This window comes from Rhinoderma darwinii, chromosome 8 (genome assembly GCF_050947455.1).
Source record: "Rhinoderma darwinii isolate aRhiDar2 chromosome 8, aRhiDar2.hap1, whole genome shotgun sequence".
Taxonomy (NCBI): Eukaryota; Metazoa; Chordata; class Amphibia; order Anura; family Rhinodermatidae; genus Rhinoderma; species Rhinoderma darwinii.
The window spans coordinates 125,502,165-125,519,457 of NC_134694.1; the positions used below are offsets into that span (position 1 = coordinate 125,502,165).

At 41.8% G+C, this 17,293-nt stretch overlaps 1 protein-coding gene across 1 annotated transcript in view; it reads right to left on the reverse strand.

The window, feature by feature from the left end:
• Positions 1 to 17,293, reverse strand: part of LOC142660082 (connector enhancer of kinase suppressor of ras 2-like) — a 72,279-nt gene that overhangs the window by 23,997 nt on the left and 30,989 nt on the right. The window contains exons 8-10 of the mRNA XM_075836728.1: positions 11,760 to 11,808; positions 1,110 to 1,158; positions 178 to 353 (exon numbers count right to left, since the gene is read on the reverse strand). Of these exons, the coding sequence (XP_075692843.1) occupies positions 178 to 353; positions 1,110 to 1,158; positions 11,760 to 11,808 (274 nt within the window). The remainder of the gene's footprint in view (positions 1 to 177; positions 354 to 1,109; positions 1,159 to 11,759; positions 11,809 to 17,293) is intronic.

Here is a 17,293-nt window from a genome sequence, read left to right on the forward strand (position 1 = left end):
GAGGGGGAGCAGAAGTAAAGCGACATCTGAGACCCACAATTTCTGGCTGCACCACCTCTCGTTGCTGGGATTGTTGGGTGCACTTTAGGCATTGCAGACATAAGACTAGACGAGCCCTTTAATGCCTCGTGCCTCCAGATCATTAAGAAATGAAGGGGTGATACTGCTGCTGCTCACGTTTTGGTTGGTGTACCAGTACAGGGACGAGTCTTTCAGAATGAACCAGTACTTTTTCCACTTCTGGGTGAAGTAACCCTTGGCGTCTTTCTTTTTCCATAGCCAGCCCTCACAATCGCCGTGTCCGAGGTCTTTGCAGGAAATTCGCCGTCTGCTGTTGCTTGTGAGTGAACCTCCTAAGATGAAGGGGGGAGCCCTGATTTATTCAATGCCAAATATTTACATGTGTTCTCTAGACTCATCTATAACAAGAATATATGAGCTGAAGTGTCTTATAATCCCCCTCCCCCACTCAAGGGCACAGGTTGCAGAGCTGAAGGACCTGTAATGTACTAAATAAACGACGCAGTGGAGACTTACCAAGACAGCAGCGCGCTCAGGAGGGGGGAAGAGGGGTCCCTAGTATATGAAACCCCCCTATGAATAGTTCAGAAAGAAAAAACAGGTAAAGACTGTTATTCTTTCTGCCACCACTAGGAGGAGCTCACTACATATGAATTTATTATTGAGCTCAATGAGAGCTGAAAAAATTCCTGTGCAGTGTGCTCCCCCTAGTGGCAGCAGCAGGAAGGCAGAATTGTACCATGTTACACTATAGATGTGGGAACGGAACCAGAGGATTTTGAGCTCTTTATTAATAAAAAAACACAGAGCCCCGGCCTTAGGACTAAAGTTAGAGTAGGTCCCTTTAACCCTGAGATTGTCACCACTCCTGGGGCAGTGTCACATAATACAGATAATGTAGGTAGAAGCACTGGGGTTCCAGATCCAGGAGTCTAAAGTTGGGAGAGGGGTGATTTTGCGCCAGGCACATCACCCTGTATAGAATATGTGACCCTCTTCAGCCCATTCATGAGATTTATTGTAAGCGCATGAACTACGAGAAAGGAACTGCTGCCATACGGAGGACTAGACGTTCATTCCGTTTTTACCTTTTGATCTTTTTTTGGTTTTAACCCTCAGCGATGCGTAATGGAAAGACTGCAAGAGAGAAAAATAAGATCAGACACAACAACACATTATACTCCCAGCTGTAAAATATAAGCGTATTACCACTGCCTGGCAACAAACGTAAGACGGGATGTTACAGCAGAAGTGTGAGTGCAGCTCTGGATGTGACTGGAGTATAAGACATGATGTAACAGCAGAATTGTGAGTGCAGCTCTGAATGTTTTTGTCAACCAGTAACTTTTTGTCAAAATGTTCCCTTTTTACCTAGACTATGCTTAAAACTTCACTGGATGTGACTGGAGTACTGAATTCTCTGACAGCAGAATTGTGACTGCAGCTCTCGATGTGACTGGAGTATAAAACATGATGTACTGCAGCTCTGGATGTGACTTTAGATAAGACATGACGTAACAGCAGAATTGTGATTGCAGCTCTGGATGTGAATGCACCTTCCTAGACAGTCTTGTGCCAGAATATTTATGTAAATTACACAAGTCGTGAGGTGGCATACGGAAGAAAAAAGTGTCTCACGTCTAGCAAGATGCGCCCAATAATCATACAGCGTGCGCCACTGTGACTAATTTGGCGCAGCTTGTGCTCTAGTCTTATCCTGTAAATGGATCTCCGCCGGCGTGTACGTGACATTATCCTCATGCAGCTGAATGATCAGAGGGAGACATGAAGCAGGAAGATCTCGAAGTCTTTGGTATCGGGCTGGATCTTGAATCTCTCGCAGTTTTTGATGCATCTCATTAGCAGCGTTTATCTCCTGCGGATCCGTCACTCATTACACTGAACAATAAAGCCGCCGTTAATTACGGTTACAGTTTAGTCGTCCAGAGTCGCGCAATTAACAGTCCATTTCTCAAAGTGACGGGAGATTGTAAACCATTTATGAAGGAATTTATCACGACTCCTGCAGCTATTGACCCGGAACTCATAATATATAGAATGGGTCAGTCAGCAGTCCACAGCGATCAATGGTCAGCTCTGTGATACGCGGCGCTGCTCCTAAGACTATGACAACACCACCTGTCACCACATTGTCTCTTATATAAACATAAGAAGCTGTATAGGATCTATACATCAAGGCTACCGCTCTCCAGCTGCTGCAAAACAACAACTCCCATCATGAGATCCACGCCTATCTCCAGAACGGGGCACTTTAAACCCCATTCTTCCGATCTGCGATGCGGCTAATGCGTGTGATTTTCAACCATGAAGAAGAAAACAGCATAGCTCGCTGAGCTCGCTGTTTCCGTAACTCCTATAGTAGTGAATGGCATGCGAGCTACGCTGTTTACGTAACTACCATTCAGTTGAATGGGACTTACAGAAACAGCGTAGTTTCGCGAGATTCGCTGTTTTTGTAACTCAAGACCATATAACCTTTTTTATGGTCGGAATTCACCTCATTCAGCCGCAACACAGAGCGGTAGAACGGAGTTTAGGGGGCCCCCTTCTAGAGATAGGTGCAGGTCCCAGAGGTGGGACCCCCCCGCATCTATCTGACGTTTATGACATATAATTTGGAGATTTCAAAGAAGTAGTAGGACAACAGCACACGTCTTCAAATCATCAAAGTGGTTTTATTGTCAAGACATCCACAAACGACAGGCAACGTTTCGACCCATAGTGAGTGAGGGGTCTTTGTCAAGCCTAACATCATGTCTAAAAACATCGTTATAAATAGGTGAATACAAATGATCACATGGTTCATTCCAACCAGTGAAAATCGTGAACCTGGTCTCCCAGGTGAAGCATACATTAGTCTTAATGACATTCATCAAATAGTTATATAATCCTCAAAAAAGTGTAAAAGTATTTGATCTATTTGTGCAGCAGAGACGACTGATTGCTGAGCATGCGCAGTAGCGCTCTAGGATCGTAACTGGAACCTGGAGTGTGGTGAACTTCCCTCCTTCATTTTTCCATTACAACAAGAGTGACTGATATATTGTTGATGATGTATTGAAGATGTACTGTATGTTGCATTTTTACACTTTTTTGAGGATTATATAACTATTTGAAGAAAGTCATTAAGACTAATGTATGCTTCACCTGGGAGACCAGGTTCACGATTTTCACTGGTTGGAATGAACCATCTGATCATTTGTATTCACCTATTTATAACGATGTTTTTAGACATGATGTTAGGCTTGACAAAGACCCCTCACTCACTATGGGTCGAAGCGTTGCCTGTCGTTTGTGGATGTCTTGACAATAAAACCACTTTGATGATTTGAAGACGTGTGCTGTTGTCCTACTACTTCTTTGAAATTGACATCGTGCCGGAGTGGGTTTGCCTGGCTTGACAGCGTGCACCGCATCATACTCGGGAATAGTGCTGCTTCAAAAATTCCTTTTTTTCTTGATATAATTTGGAGATGTCATAAATGTCCCTGCTGGGAAAACCCAGCAAGTGCCAGGACTCCACCTCATAAAAAAGTGCGGTAACCTGACATTCAACAGAAATCACTTTGGACCGAATCGACCAACGTGCGCTGTGACTGGGGGGCTCGGGGCCGGGTTTAGACAGAGTGTGCTGGCTGCTGGGGCTTGTGTGACGGGGCTGCTTTTTTATCTCAGTCCGGCCCTGATGACATCACACTCTCTGGTTGTCAGGACATGATGGCAATTGAGGTTGCTCAATAGCTGGACTGTCGGAGGACTGTCACTGGTCGACGACACTGGAGTCACAACTATTAATTTTAGAAACTGCTTTATAGTGGAGATTGGAGCTCAAAATCCTTTCCATCTACTGGTCCTGTCATGCTTCTCTTCTACTTCTATCATGTCTGACAGTCTGGTTACCTCGGATACATTGTAACCACCACATTCTTTATAGAAGGTTGTCAAGTAGCGAGACCCTAGTAACCAGCGTGTGTCAGATGAATATATCTACAGCGCCAGACACAATCATCACTGAGCAGAGGACAGAGAAGAGGCTGGAAATACAGCAGGAATAAAAGTCTCCATCCACCATTATACTGTATATATCTAGGAATAATCTACATGAACAGTCAATGTACATGACATTACTTATCCTGTACTGATCCTGAGTTACATCCTGTATTATACTCCAGAGCTGCACTCACTATTCTGCTGGTGGAGTCACTGTGTACATACATTACATTACTTATCCTGTACTGATCCTGAGTTACATCCTGTATTATACTCCAGAGCTGCACTCACTATTCTGCTGGTGGAGTCACAGTGTACATACATTACATTACTTATCCTGTACTGATCCTGAGTTACATCCCGTATTATACCCCAGAGCTGCACTCTCTATTCTGCTGGTGGAGTCACTGTGCACATACATTACATTACTTATCCTGTACTGATCCTGAGTTACAGCCTGTATTATACTCTAGAGCTGATCTGGTCTATGTGCAACTTGACAGACACGCAGTGACTGTCACTTTACTAGGTTCCTCCATCGCTGGGCTAACTTTACAGCCCGATGAAGGAACCTTCAGCACAGCATTATAGAGAATTGTGTACCACTACAACCAACTCAAGTTAATGCTCTAGCAGTGTCATTTCCACAACACTTTGCTTTAGCATATACAACTGTGGGCTAATCAATATATCAATATACATCTAAGATTTAGGCTACTTGTCCCATTACTCGCATATTTCCCCAACGGAGTAAGAATAATTAAGACATTTATTTGTCTATAGTGTCAAGTGAGGGGTCATTGGCACTACAAATTTTCAGCTAACATTGTTATTTTAACTATTTACTAATAAAGAATTTATTATTTTCAATATTATTTGATCACACTACTTTCCTCTTTCCCTTTCCTGTTACTATACATATATCATAAATCGGTGGTGTACACCTAGTGTGAATCTCATTGCTCCAACATATTATATATAAAATTGTATGAGGGTAATACCTATCAATCTATAATACTCTAGAGCTGCACTCACTATTCTGCTGGTGGAGTTACTGTGTACATACATTACATTACTTATCCTGTACTGATCCTGAGTTACATCCGGTATTATACTCCAGAGCTGCAGTCACTATTCTGCTGGTGGAGTCACTGTGTACAGACATTACATTACTTATCCTGTACTGATCCTGAGATATATCATATATTATACTCCAGAGCTGCACTCACTATTCTGCTGGTGGAGTCACTGTGTACATACATTACATTACTTATCCTGTATTATACTCCAGAGCTGCAGTCACTATTCTGCTGGTGCAGTCACTGTGTACAGACATTACATTACTTATCCTGTACTGATCCTGAGATATATCCTATATTATACTCCAGAGCTGCACTCACTATTCTGCTGGTGGAGTCACTGTGTACATACATTACATTACTTATCCTGTACTGATCCTGAGTTACATCCTGTATTGTACTCCAGAGCTGCACTCACTATTCTGCTGGTGGAGTCACTGTGTACATACATTACATTACTTATCCTGTACTGATCCTGAGTTACATCCTGTATTATACTCCAGAGCTGCACTCACTATTCTGCTGGTGGAGTCACTGTGTACATACATTACATTACTTATCCTGTACTGATCCTGAGTTATATCCTGTATTATACTCCAGAGCTGCACTCGCTATTCTGCTGGTGGATTCAATGTGTACATACATAATTTATAAATAATGGTTGAACCTTTCGGCCCTGGGCTGGTTTTATAGCTGGGCCCCAGGATCTGACCTCTGCGTGGTATAATACAGCTGACAGTTACGCGCTCCTGCTTGGGTCATTTGCTTTTAATCCGTGATTTGTTTTGTGAATTCCGGATTATCAGGTTACGGATTATTTGGACTGTGCGTTGTGCTGTGTTATATACTTTGTATATTGTTTATATAATTTCTTTATTCTTTTGCTCCGTCTGCCTCAGCAGAAAGAATAAAGCGTATCTCTGCTGAAACTATATTGCGCTTTTTATAATGTTCACCGCCCAGGGTTGACAGACGAGGCGCAGTGCTATCATTTCCCTCCATCCATACGGGTTTATCGTGAGGCTTTCCACCTAATCTGGGAAATACATTATAGAAACATCAATCTGGCGACATGGCGGCGTCTGACGTACGGTAATACTAATGAAAATAAAGTGATCTCACTACAGGAAGCCGCTCACCCCAGCTAGGCCTGTGAATTAAAACAGGGATATGGTAATAACAATAATTTAGCGTGAGTCGACGACCGCGCAGGCGCCAAATATTCTACGAGGCACAAAGTACTGGCAGGAAAACACGGGAACTCAACATTAACATTAAATTATTCCTGCTGGGGGAGGGGCAGCCCTGATTACAAGGCAGCAATGTAAGCAAATGTCTTATAAAGTGCAAGAAAAAAGCAGCGAGACCGGAGGAAAGTCCAAGCAGCTGCACGCAGTAATAATGGCGGATGGCGAGATCACATGGTGTATGGCAGACGCAGGTATAATAGACTGTGCCTGAGATATACGTCATATTTATCATTGTACATCATCCAACCAAATATATACAAAAGTAATTTAAAAACGGGGGCGTGGTCTGCAGTTACAATGTTGCAACATATGTATCATCTCATTACTCCAGGTATTTCATACAGAAATGGCGCACATGTCACAGATACCTCCATTATTGGAAGCACTACAAGGAAACGTTACATGTGGTACACATCGCTCTATCCATACATGTACATTCGATTTTATAGAAACAGATATTACTACTGACAACCAGCCTCTGAGAGGTTGTCACAGCCCCGCCCCCTGTTACTGACATCACTGATATATAATAGAATTACACTGTGATCAGACATGAGATCCACACATCTTATATACAGTAACAGCTATTCCTCTATTACTACTGACAACCAGCCTGTATATCATGTGTGAGAGGTTGTCACAGCTCCGCCCCTGTTACTGACATCACTGATATATAATATAATTACATTGTGATCAGACATGAGATCCACACATCTTATATACAGTAACAGCTATTCCTCTATTACTACTGACAACCAGCCTGTATATCATGTGAGAGGTTGTCACAGCTCCGCCCCCTGTTACTGACATCACTGATATATAATATCATTACATTGTGATCAGACATGAGATCCACACATCTTATATATAGTAACAGCTATTCATCTATTACTACTGACAACCAGCCTGTATACCATGTGTGAGAGGTTGTCACAGCCCCGCCCTCTGTTACTGACATCACTGATATATAATATAATTACACTGTGATCAGACATGAGATCCACACATCTTATATACAGTAACAGCTATTCATCTATTACTACTGACAACCAGCCTGTATATCATGTGTGAGAGGTTGTCACAGCCCCGCCCCCTGTTACTGACATCACTGATATATAATATAATTACACTGTGATCAGACATGAGATCCACAGATCTTATATACAGTAACAGCTATTCATCTATTACTACTGACAACCAGCCTGTATATCATGTGCGAGGGGTTGTCACAGCCCCGCCCCCTGTTACTGACATCACTGATATATAATATAATTACACTGTGATCAGACATGAGATCCACACATCTTATATACAGTGACAGCTATTCATCTATTACTACTGACAACCAGCCTGTATATCATGTGTGAGAGGTTGTCACAGCCCCGCCCCCTGTTACTGACATCACTGATATATAATATAATTACATTGTGATCAGACATGAGATCCACACATCTTATATACAGTAACAGCTATTCATCTATTACTACTGACAACCAGCCTGTATATCATGTATGAGAGGTTGTCACAGCCCTGCCCCCTGTTACTGACATCACTGATATATAATATAATTACATTGTGATCAGACATGAGATCCACACATCTTATATACAGTAACAGCTATTCATCTATTACTACTGACAACCAGCCTGTATATCATGTGTGAGAGGTTGTCACAGCCCCGCCCCCTGTTACTGACATCACTGATATATAATGTAATTACATTGTGATCAGACATGAGATCCCCACATCTTATATACAGTAACAGCTATTCATCTATCACTACTGACAACCAGCCTGTATATCATGTGTGAGAGGTTGTCACAGCTCCGCCCCCTGTTACTGACATCACTGATATATAATATAATTACACTGTGATCAGACATGAGATCCACACATCTTATATACAGTCACAGCTATTCATCTATCACTACTGACAACCAGCCTGTATATCATGTGTGAGAGGTAGTCACAGCCCCGCCCCCTGTTACTGACATCACTGATATATAATATAATTACATTGTGATCAGACATGAGATCCACACATCTTATATACAGTCACAGCTATTCATCTATTACTACTGACAACCAGCCTGTATATCATGTGTGAGAGGTTGTCACAGCCCCGCCCCCTGTTACTGACATCACTGATATATAATATAATTACACTGTGATCAGACATGAGATCCACACATCTTATATACAGTAACAGCTATTCATCTATTACTACTGACAACCAGCCTGTATATCATGTGTGAGAGGTTGTCACAGCTCCGCCCCCTGTTACTGACATCACTGATATATAATATAATTACACTGTGATCAGACATGAGATCCACACATCTTATATACAGTAACAGCTATTCATCTATTACTACTGACAACCAGCCTGTATATCATGTGTGAGAGGTTGTCACAGCCCCGCCCCCTGTTACTGACATCACTGATATATAATATAATTACACTGTGATCAGACATGAGATCCACACATCTTATATACAGTAACAGCTATTCATCTATTACGACTGACAACCAGCCTGTATATCATGTGTGAGAGGTTGTCACAGCCCTGCCCCCTGTTACTGACATCACTGATATATAATATAATTACATTGTGATCAGACATGAGATCCACACATCTTATATACAGTAACAGCTATTCATCTATTACTACTGACAACCAGCCTGTATATCATGTGTGAGAGGTTGTCACAGCCCCGCCCCGTTACTGACATCACTGATATATAATATAATTACACTGTGATCAGACATGACATCCACACATCTTATATACAGTAACAGCTATTCATCTATTACGACTGACAACCAGCCTGTATATCATGTGTGAGAGGTTGTCACAGCCCCGCCCCCTGTTACTGACATCACTGATATATAATATAATTACATTGTGATCAGACATGAGATCCACACATCTTATATATAGTCACAGCTATTCATCTATTACTACTGACAACCAGTCTGTATATCATGTGTGAGAGGTTGTCACAGCCCCGCCCCCTGTTACTGACATCACTGATATATAATATAATTACACTGTGATCAGACATGAGATCCACACATCTTATATACAGTAACAGCTATTCATCTATTACTACTGACAACCAGCCTGTATACCATGTGTGAGAGGTTGTCACAGCCCCGCCCCCTGTTACTGACATCACTGATATATAATATAATTACATTGTGATCAGACATGAGATCCACACATCTTATATACAGTAACAGCTATTCATCTATTACTACTGACAACCAGCCTGTATATCATGTGTGAGAGGTTGTCACAGCCCCGCCCCCTGTACTGACATCACTGATATATAATATAATTACATGTGATCAGATATGAGATCCACACATCTTATATACAGTCACAGCTATTCATCTATTACTACTGACAACCAGCCTGTATATCATGTGTGAGAGGTTGTCACAGCCCCGCCCCCTGTACTGACATCACTGATATATAATATAATTACACTGTGATCAGACATGAGATCCACACATCTTATATACAGTAACAGCTATTCATCTATTACTACTGACAACCAGCCTGTATACCATGTGTGAGAGGTTGTCACAGCCCCGCCCCCTGTTACTGACATCACTGATATATAATATAATTACATTGTGATCAGACATGAGATCCACACATCTTATATACAGTAACAGCTATTCATCTATTACTACTGACAACCAGCCTGTATATCATGTGTGAGAGGTTGTCACAGCCCCGCCCCCTGTTACTGACATCACTGATATATAATTACATGTGATCAGACATGAGATCCACACATCTTATATACAGTAACAGCTATTCATCTATTACTACTGACAACCAGCCTGTATATCATGTGTGAGAGGTTGTCACAGCCCCGCCCCCTGTTACTGACATCACTGATATATAATATAATTACACTGTGATCAGACATGAGATCCACACATCTTATATACAGTAACAGCTATTCATCTATTACTACTGACAACCAGCCTGTATATCATGTGTGAGAGGTTGTCACAGCCCCGCCCCCTGTTACTGACATCACTGATATATAATATAATTACATGTGATCAGACATGAGATCCACACATCTTATATACAGTAACAGCTATTCATCTATCACTACTGACAACCAGCCTGTATATCATGTGTGAGAGGTTGTCACAGCCCCGCCCCCTGTTACTGACATCACTGATATATAATGTAATTACACTGTGATCAGACATGAGATCCACACATCTTATATACAGTAACAGCTATTCATCTATTACTACTGACAACCAGCCTGTATATCATGTGTGAGAGGTTGTCACAGCCCCGCCCCCTGTTACTGACATCACTGATATATAATATAATTACACTGTGATCAGACATGAGATCCACACATCTTATATACAGTGACAGCTATTCATCTATTACTACTGACAACCTGCCTGTATATCATGTGTGAGAGGTTGTCACAGCCCCGCCCCCTGTTACTGACATCACTGATATATAATATAATTACATTGTGATCAGACATGAGATCCACACATCTTATATACAGTAACAGCTATTCATCTATTACTACTGACAACCAGCCTGTATATCATGTGTGAGAGGTTGTCACAGCCCCGCCCCTGTTACTGACATCACTGATATATAATATAATTACATTGTGATCAGACATGAGATCCACATATCTTATATACAGTAACAGCTATTCATCTATTACTACTGACAACCAGCCTGTATATCATGTGTGAGAGGTTGTCACAGCCCCGCCCCCTGTTACTGACAACCAGTCTCTATATCACTGGACTGATTATAATTTGATCTTGTTTAGGGTCCTGATCTGGGGTCCTCAGGACACTGACACCCTGCTACTTGGTAATGTCCCTTTAAATCATGAATGATGTGAGACCCGGCATGCGCCCCGGTCCTGGGTCAGTAAATTGCTGCGATCCTATAGCTGCATTTTCCTGATTACATAAGACACTTGTGATTCTATTATTTGCCTTCCCTTTGGTCGACCTTCCAGCGAGCATGAACTACTTTTGCATGAACTGACTAGCACTTAACACATTACTGCTGCCTTCCTGCTTCACAATGGAGACCGAGGACTCACAACCGTGACCGATATATTCAGCTGTTCCCTGCACAATGTCCTATCACAGGCCGCGGGCCCAGATCTGCTGCTTGATGCCGAAAACAGGCCCAGTGTGTGCGGCAGTGACCAGCAGTGTATGACTGGGAGAATGATAGAACACGAATACTCTATAATAACACAGTGCTGTATAATCACCAGCTCATTATAACCACTAGATCAATGTAATTATCAGCTCATTATAACCACTAGATCATTATAATCAAGTGAACAGTCCAAATGTCAGAAATATTTTTTACCTTCCTCATGGATGTGGTTCCTTGTCGCTCAGCTGCAGAACTTGTGTACCTTAAATCAGAAGAAAATTCCAATTAATATGCAGAGAAATGACCTCCCGCTCATTCATCTGTAGGGGGTGGTGAGGTTGCGGTTGCATCTGGGGGGCAAAAAGGGTCCTTCCGCAGCATTTAAGGAGACCACTATGATAGTTGGGGGCCCAGGTAAAGATTTTGCATTGGGGGGGCCAGGAGCTTAAATTTACTCCTCAGCCTCGAGCTGCAAGTTAACTCCACAGAATAATCTACAGTGTAAGGGTATGTTCACACGAGGGCGTCCGTTACGGCTGAAATTACGGGGATGTTTCAGCCTGAAAACATCCCCGTAATTTCAGCCGTACCGGCATGTGCAGGCGCTTGAACGCCGCGTCCATTACGGACGTAATTGGCGCTGCTATTCATTGGAGTCAATGAGTAACGGCTCCAATTACGGCCAAAGAAGTGACAGGTCACTTCTTTGACGCAGGCGTCTATTTACGCGCCGTCATTTGACAGCGGCGCGTAAATATACGCCTCGTTTGTGTGCAGGCAGCGAGTCTATGGATGAAGATTGAGTACACAGGACCCCTATGTGTACACAGGACCCCCTATGTGTACACAGGACCCCCTATCTGTACACAGGACCCCCTATGTGTACACAGGACCCCCTATGTTTAGACAGGACCCCCTATCTGTACACAGAACCCCTTATGTGTCCGTGTCACACACATGAATACAGGAAAACATGATAAAGAAAAATATTAAACCTGTTATCAGAACCGTGAGATATTGAAACAATTTTACTAATTTATGAATTGTTAGGCCACAAGTTGTAACTATTTATATCTCAGCCAATATGTATCATCATCAATAATCATAATCACTCATCATCATCAGTAATCATCATCATTCATCATCGGTAATAATCATCATCAATAATCATCATCATCATCATCACTCACCACCATCACTCACCACCATCACTCATCATCACGCATCATCAATAATCATCAGCAATCATCACTCATCATCATCATCAATAATCATCATCACTCATCATCATCAATAATCATCATCACTCATCATCATCAATAATCATCATCAATAATCATCAATAATCATCAAAAATCATCATCACTCATCCAAAAAGAAAAATGGGCAGCACATAGGAACAACAACCTCTAGGGTAACAGGGCGCAGGCCTCCAGGAATCCAACTTGTAAATCCCCAGGTATAGACAAAAAATAGAAATAGAGGCAGAAACTCCAATAGTCGTATCAAAAGGATTTATTCACCCGTCAGTGCGGTAGGATGCAACGTTTCAGCTGCAGCCTTTGTCCAGCAATATAGAACAGACAATCCAGCAGCTTCACACCTCCCTGTAGCTCTGATGTACCAGAGGGTTTCATTTCCTCTGTTAAAAAGCACATAAGTCTTCTGACATCTAATGCGGTCAGTGAAGGTGAACCCCTGATACATCCAAATGGGACACGCAATGAGTTTTTGGCTTTGCAGGAATTGGTCCATAACGATGATCTTGTTATTAAACCGGCTGATAACGGCGGGGGGGGGGGGGGGGATCGTCGTTGTGGACTGACGGTTATATGTTAATGAGCTGGAGAGACCGCTACGTGATCCTGAGATCTACAGGAAAGTTAATGGAGATCCCAAGTTTGAGTTCATGAGGAAGATTAAATATTTAATTGTCAATGCCTATGCCCTTGATCTGGTGCACAGAGAGCTACAGGATTTTCTATTACCTAAGCATCCAGTTACTCCTCTTACATATTGTCTCCCGAAAATACATAAGAATTTGTGTAGTCCACCAGGGCGCCTGATTGTGTCGGGTAGAAATTCTTTGTTTAGTCCTTCGGCTATTTCTCTGGACAAACTTTTAAGGAGTCAGGGACACTGCTTTTTTGTCTAAAATTCACGATCTAACTATACCTAGGGAAACTATTTTGGTTTCCTTTGATGTAATTTCACTGTATACCTCCATTAATCATGAGAGGGGGTTGTTAAAGAGGCTCTGTCACCACATTATAAGTGGCCTATATTGTACATGATGTGATCGGCGCTGTAATGTAGAGAACAGTGGTCCTAGTAATAAAGAGGCTCTGTCACCACATTATAAGTGGCCTATATTGTACATGATGTGATCGGCGCTGTAATGTAGAGAACAGTGGTCCTAGTAATAAAGAGGCTCTGTCACCACATTATAAGTGGCCTATATTGTACATGATGTGATCGGCGCTGTAATGTAGAGAACAGTGGTCCTAGTAATAAAGAGGCTGTCACCACATTATAAGTGGCCTATATTGTACATGATGTGATCGGCACTGTAATGTAGATAACAATGGTCCTAGTAATAAAGAGGCTGTCACCACATTATAAGTGGCCTATATTGTACATGATGTGATCGTCGCTGTAATGTAGAGAACAGTGGTCCTAGTAATAAAGAGGCTGTCACCACATTATAAGTGCCATATCTTGTACATGATGTGATCGGCGCTGTAATGTAGATAACAGTGGTCCTAGTAATAAAGAGCCTCTGTCACCACTTTATAAGTGGCCTATATTGTACATGATGTGATCGGCGCTGTAATGTAGAGAACAGTGGTCCTAGTAATAAAGAGGCTGTCACCACATTATAAGTGCCATATCTTGTACATGATGTGATCGGCGCTGTAATGTAGATAACAGTGGTCCTAGTAATAAAGAGCCTCTGTCACCACATTATAAGTGCCCTATATTGTACATGATGTGATCGGCGCTGTAATGTAGAGAAGAGCAGTGTTTTTTATTTAGAAAAACGATCATTTTCTATTCATCTATTTTAGCTTTATGCTAATGAGTTTCTCAATAGACAACTGGGCGTGTTTTACTTTTTGGCCAAGTGGGCGTTGTGGAGAGAAGTGTATGACGCTGAACAATCAGTGACCGATCAGCGTCATACACTTCTCCCCATTCATTTACACAGCAGATAGCGATATAGCTATATCGCTATGTGCAGCCACATAAACCCACTGTAACGTTACTGCAGTGTCCTGACAGTGAATATACATTACCTCCAGCCAGGACTTGATGTGTATTCAGAATCCTGACCAGTTCTCTGCACGTCTCTGTGATTTACAGCATAGCAGGCGTAGTCTCGCGAGATTACGCTGTAAGCTGTCATTTACAGCGAGATCTCGCTGTGCTGTGCATCAGAGAGAAGTGCAGAGAAGTGTCAGGATTCTGAATAGACATCACGTCCTGGCTGGAGGTGATGTATATTCATTGTCAGGACACTGCAGTAATGTTATACTGTGTTTATGTGTCTGCACATAGTGATATAGATATATTGCTATGTGCTGTATAAATGAATGGGGAGAAGTGTATGACGCTGATTGGTCACTGATTGGTCACTGATTGGTCAGCGTCAGATACTTCTCTCCACAACGCCCTCTTGGTAATATAGTAAAACACGCCCAGTTGGCCATTGAGAAACTCATTAGCATAAAGCTAAAATAGGTCATAACTCCGTCAAAAATGATCGTTTTTAAAAAAATAAAAAACACTGCTGTTATCTACATTACAGCGCCGATCACATCATGTACAATATAGGCCACTTATAATGTGGTGACAGCCTCTTTATTACTAGGACCACTGTTCTCTACATTACAGCGACGATCACATCATGTACAATATAGGCCACTTGTAATGTGGTGACAGAGACTCTTTAAGTATTAAAAAAGCCTTAGACACCACAAGCTATTCTTTTGAATGTAAACAATTTGCAGTGGATTTATTGGAGATGATACCTGTAGTTATTTTTTATTTAGTGATTACATTTTTGTTCAATTAAGGGGTACGGCCATGGGGTCTAACGTGGCCCCTACGTATGCGAACATTTATATGGCGGAATTTGAGGAATTTGTTTATGTATCCCACAATTTCTCACAAGTTTTGGGATGGTGGCGGTACATAGACGACATTTTCCTCATTTGGACTGATACACAGGATGCCCTTCAGGACTTTTTTATGGATCTAAACATGGTGGATCAGGATATCAAGTTTACTATGGTTAACTCCACTGAGTCCATACAATTTTTGGACACTACTGTCTATATAGATCGTCTATTGATGGATCTCTTTGTAAAAACCACAGACCGTAATAGTCTATTACGATATGAGAGTCAGTATCCAAGGAATAAATTAGTTAGAACCCAGATTGCCAGAGTAAGGGATACGGAAGGGTGTAATAAGACTACCGCGTGTACTACCAAAGAGAGACGTATTCCTCGTGTCACGACTTTTGATGAACATAGTCCACTAATTATGCGTGTTATACAGAAACATTGGCCTATGTTGGGAAATTTTTTGGATATTCCTTCTTTCAAACCCCCCCCCCCCCTCTACTAATACAGGAGATCAACTAAGCTGAGGGACAGACTAGTGAAGAGTGATATAGGGCCTGAGGGTCGCGGTAGGTCTGCTAGACAGGATTTGACTACCCGGAGGGGTTGTTACCCCTGCCTTGGTTGTGCCAATTGTGATTTGATGTGTAAGGGTGACGCCTTTACCTACCCAGTCACAGGCAAGATTTACAAGATACAATATTTTTTGACGTGTAGGTTGAATTTTGTGGTCTACATACTTATGTGTCCTTGCAAACTCCTATACGTAGGCGAGATCATCATCATCAATCATCATCAATCATCATCATAATCCCCAGTAATCATCACTCATCATCATCAATAATCATCATCACTCATAATCATCATCAGTAATCATCAATCATCATCAATCATCATCATAATCCCCAGTAATCATCACTCATCATCATCAATAATCATCATCACTCATAATCATCAGTAATCATCAATCATCATCATAAATTTCATCATTACCATAATCATCATCGTCCTTGTATATTTGTGTGAGCAAACGGTGGAGTTTAGTTTAGAATTTTATAGGACATCAAACATTTAACATAAACTTTTGCTTTCGTGATTCCATAAACACAAGCGCCGCAGGCTGCGAGGTTACGATCCGTTCATGTAGAAACCTACAATAAAGCTGCTGCTCTGACACCCCTGAACTTGAAGGGCAATGTCACCTCGGCCAGGAGCATTTATTATAATATGAACAAGGCCCAGGAGTTGATTTATTTCTGTAGCTCACACTTATAGCTGTGTACACAGACCTGCCGTGAGCTGCTACATACTTCAGAGCCGCAAATCTCTCTCCTGTGCGGATTTGTTACAATGTATCAGTGCAGGTAAAATGTAGCAGGCTGGAGTCCAGGCTTCTTACCTCACAGACTGATACAACTGTAACAACCTCCCGCTTTTAGAAGTATTAGGTCAGGATGGGTTTTCAGTCTCTAGATGTAAATCATATATTCATTAACAGCAAGCAGAGATCTTTAAAATGGTGAGGAATTTCAACACCAAGTCTATTAGAAAGTTTCTAAACTTTTCATTCTCCAATGATGAAGCTTCATTGACATAAAATAGGAAAACCTGTTCACAATG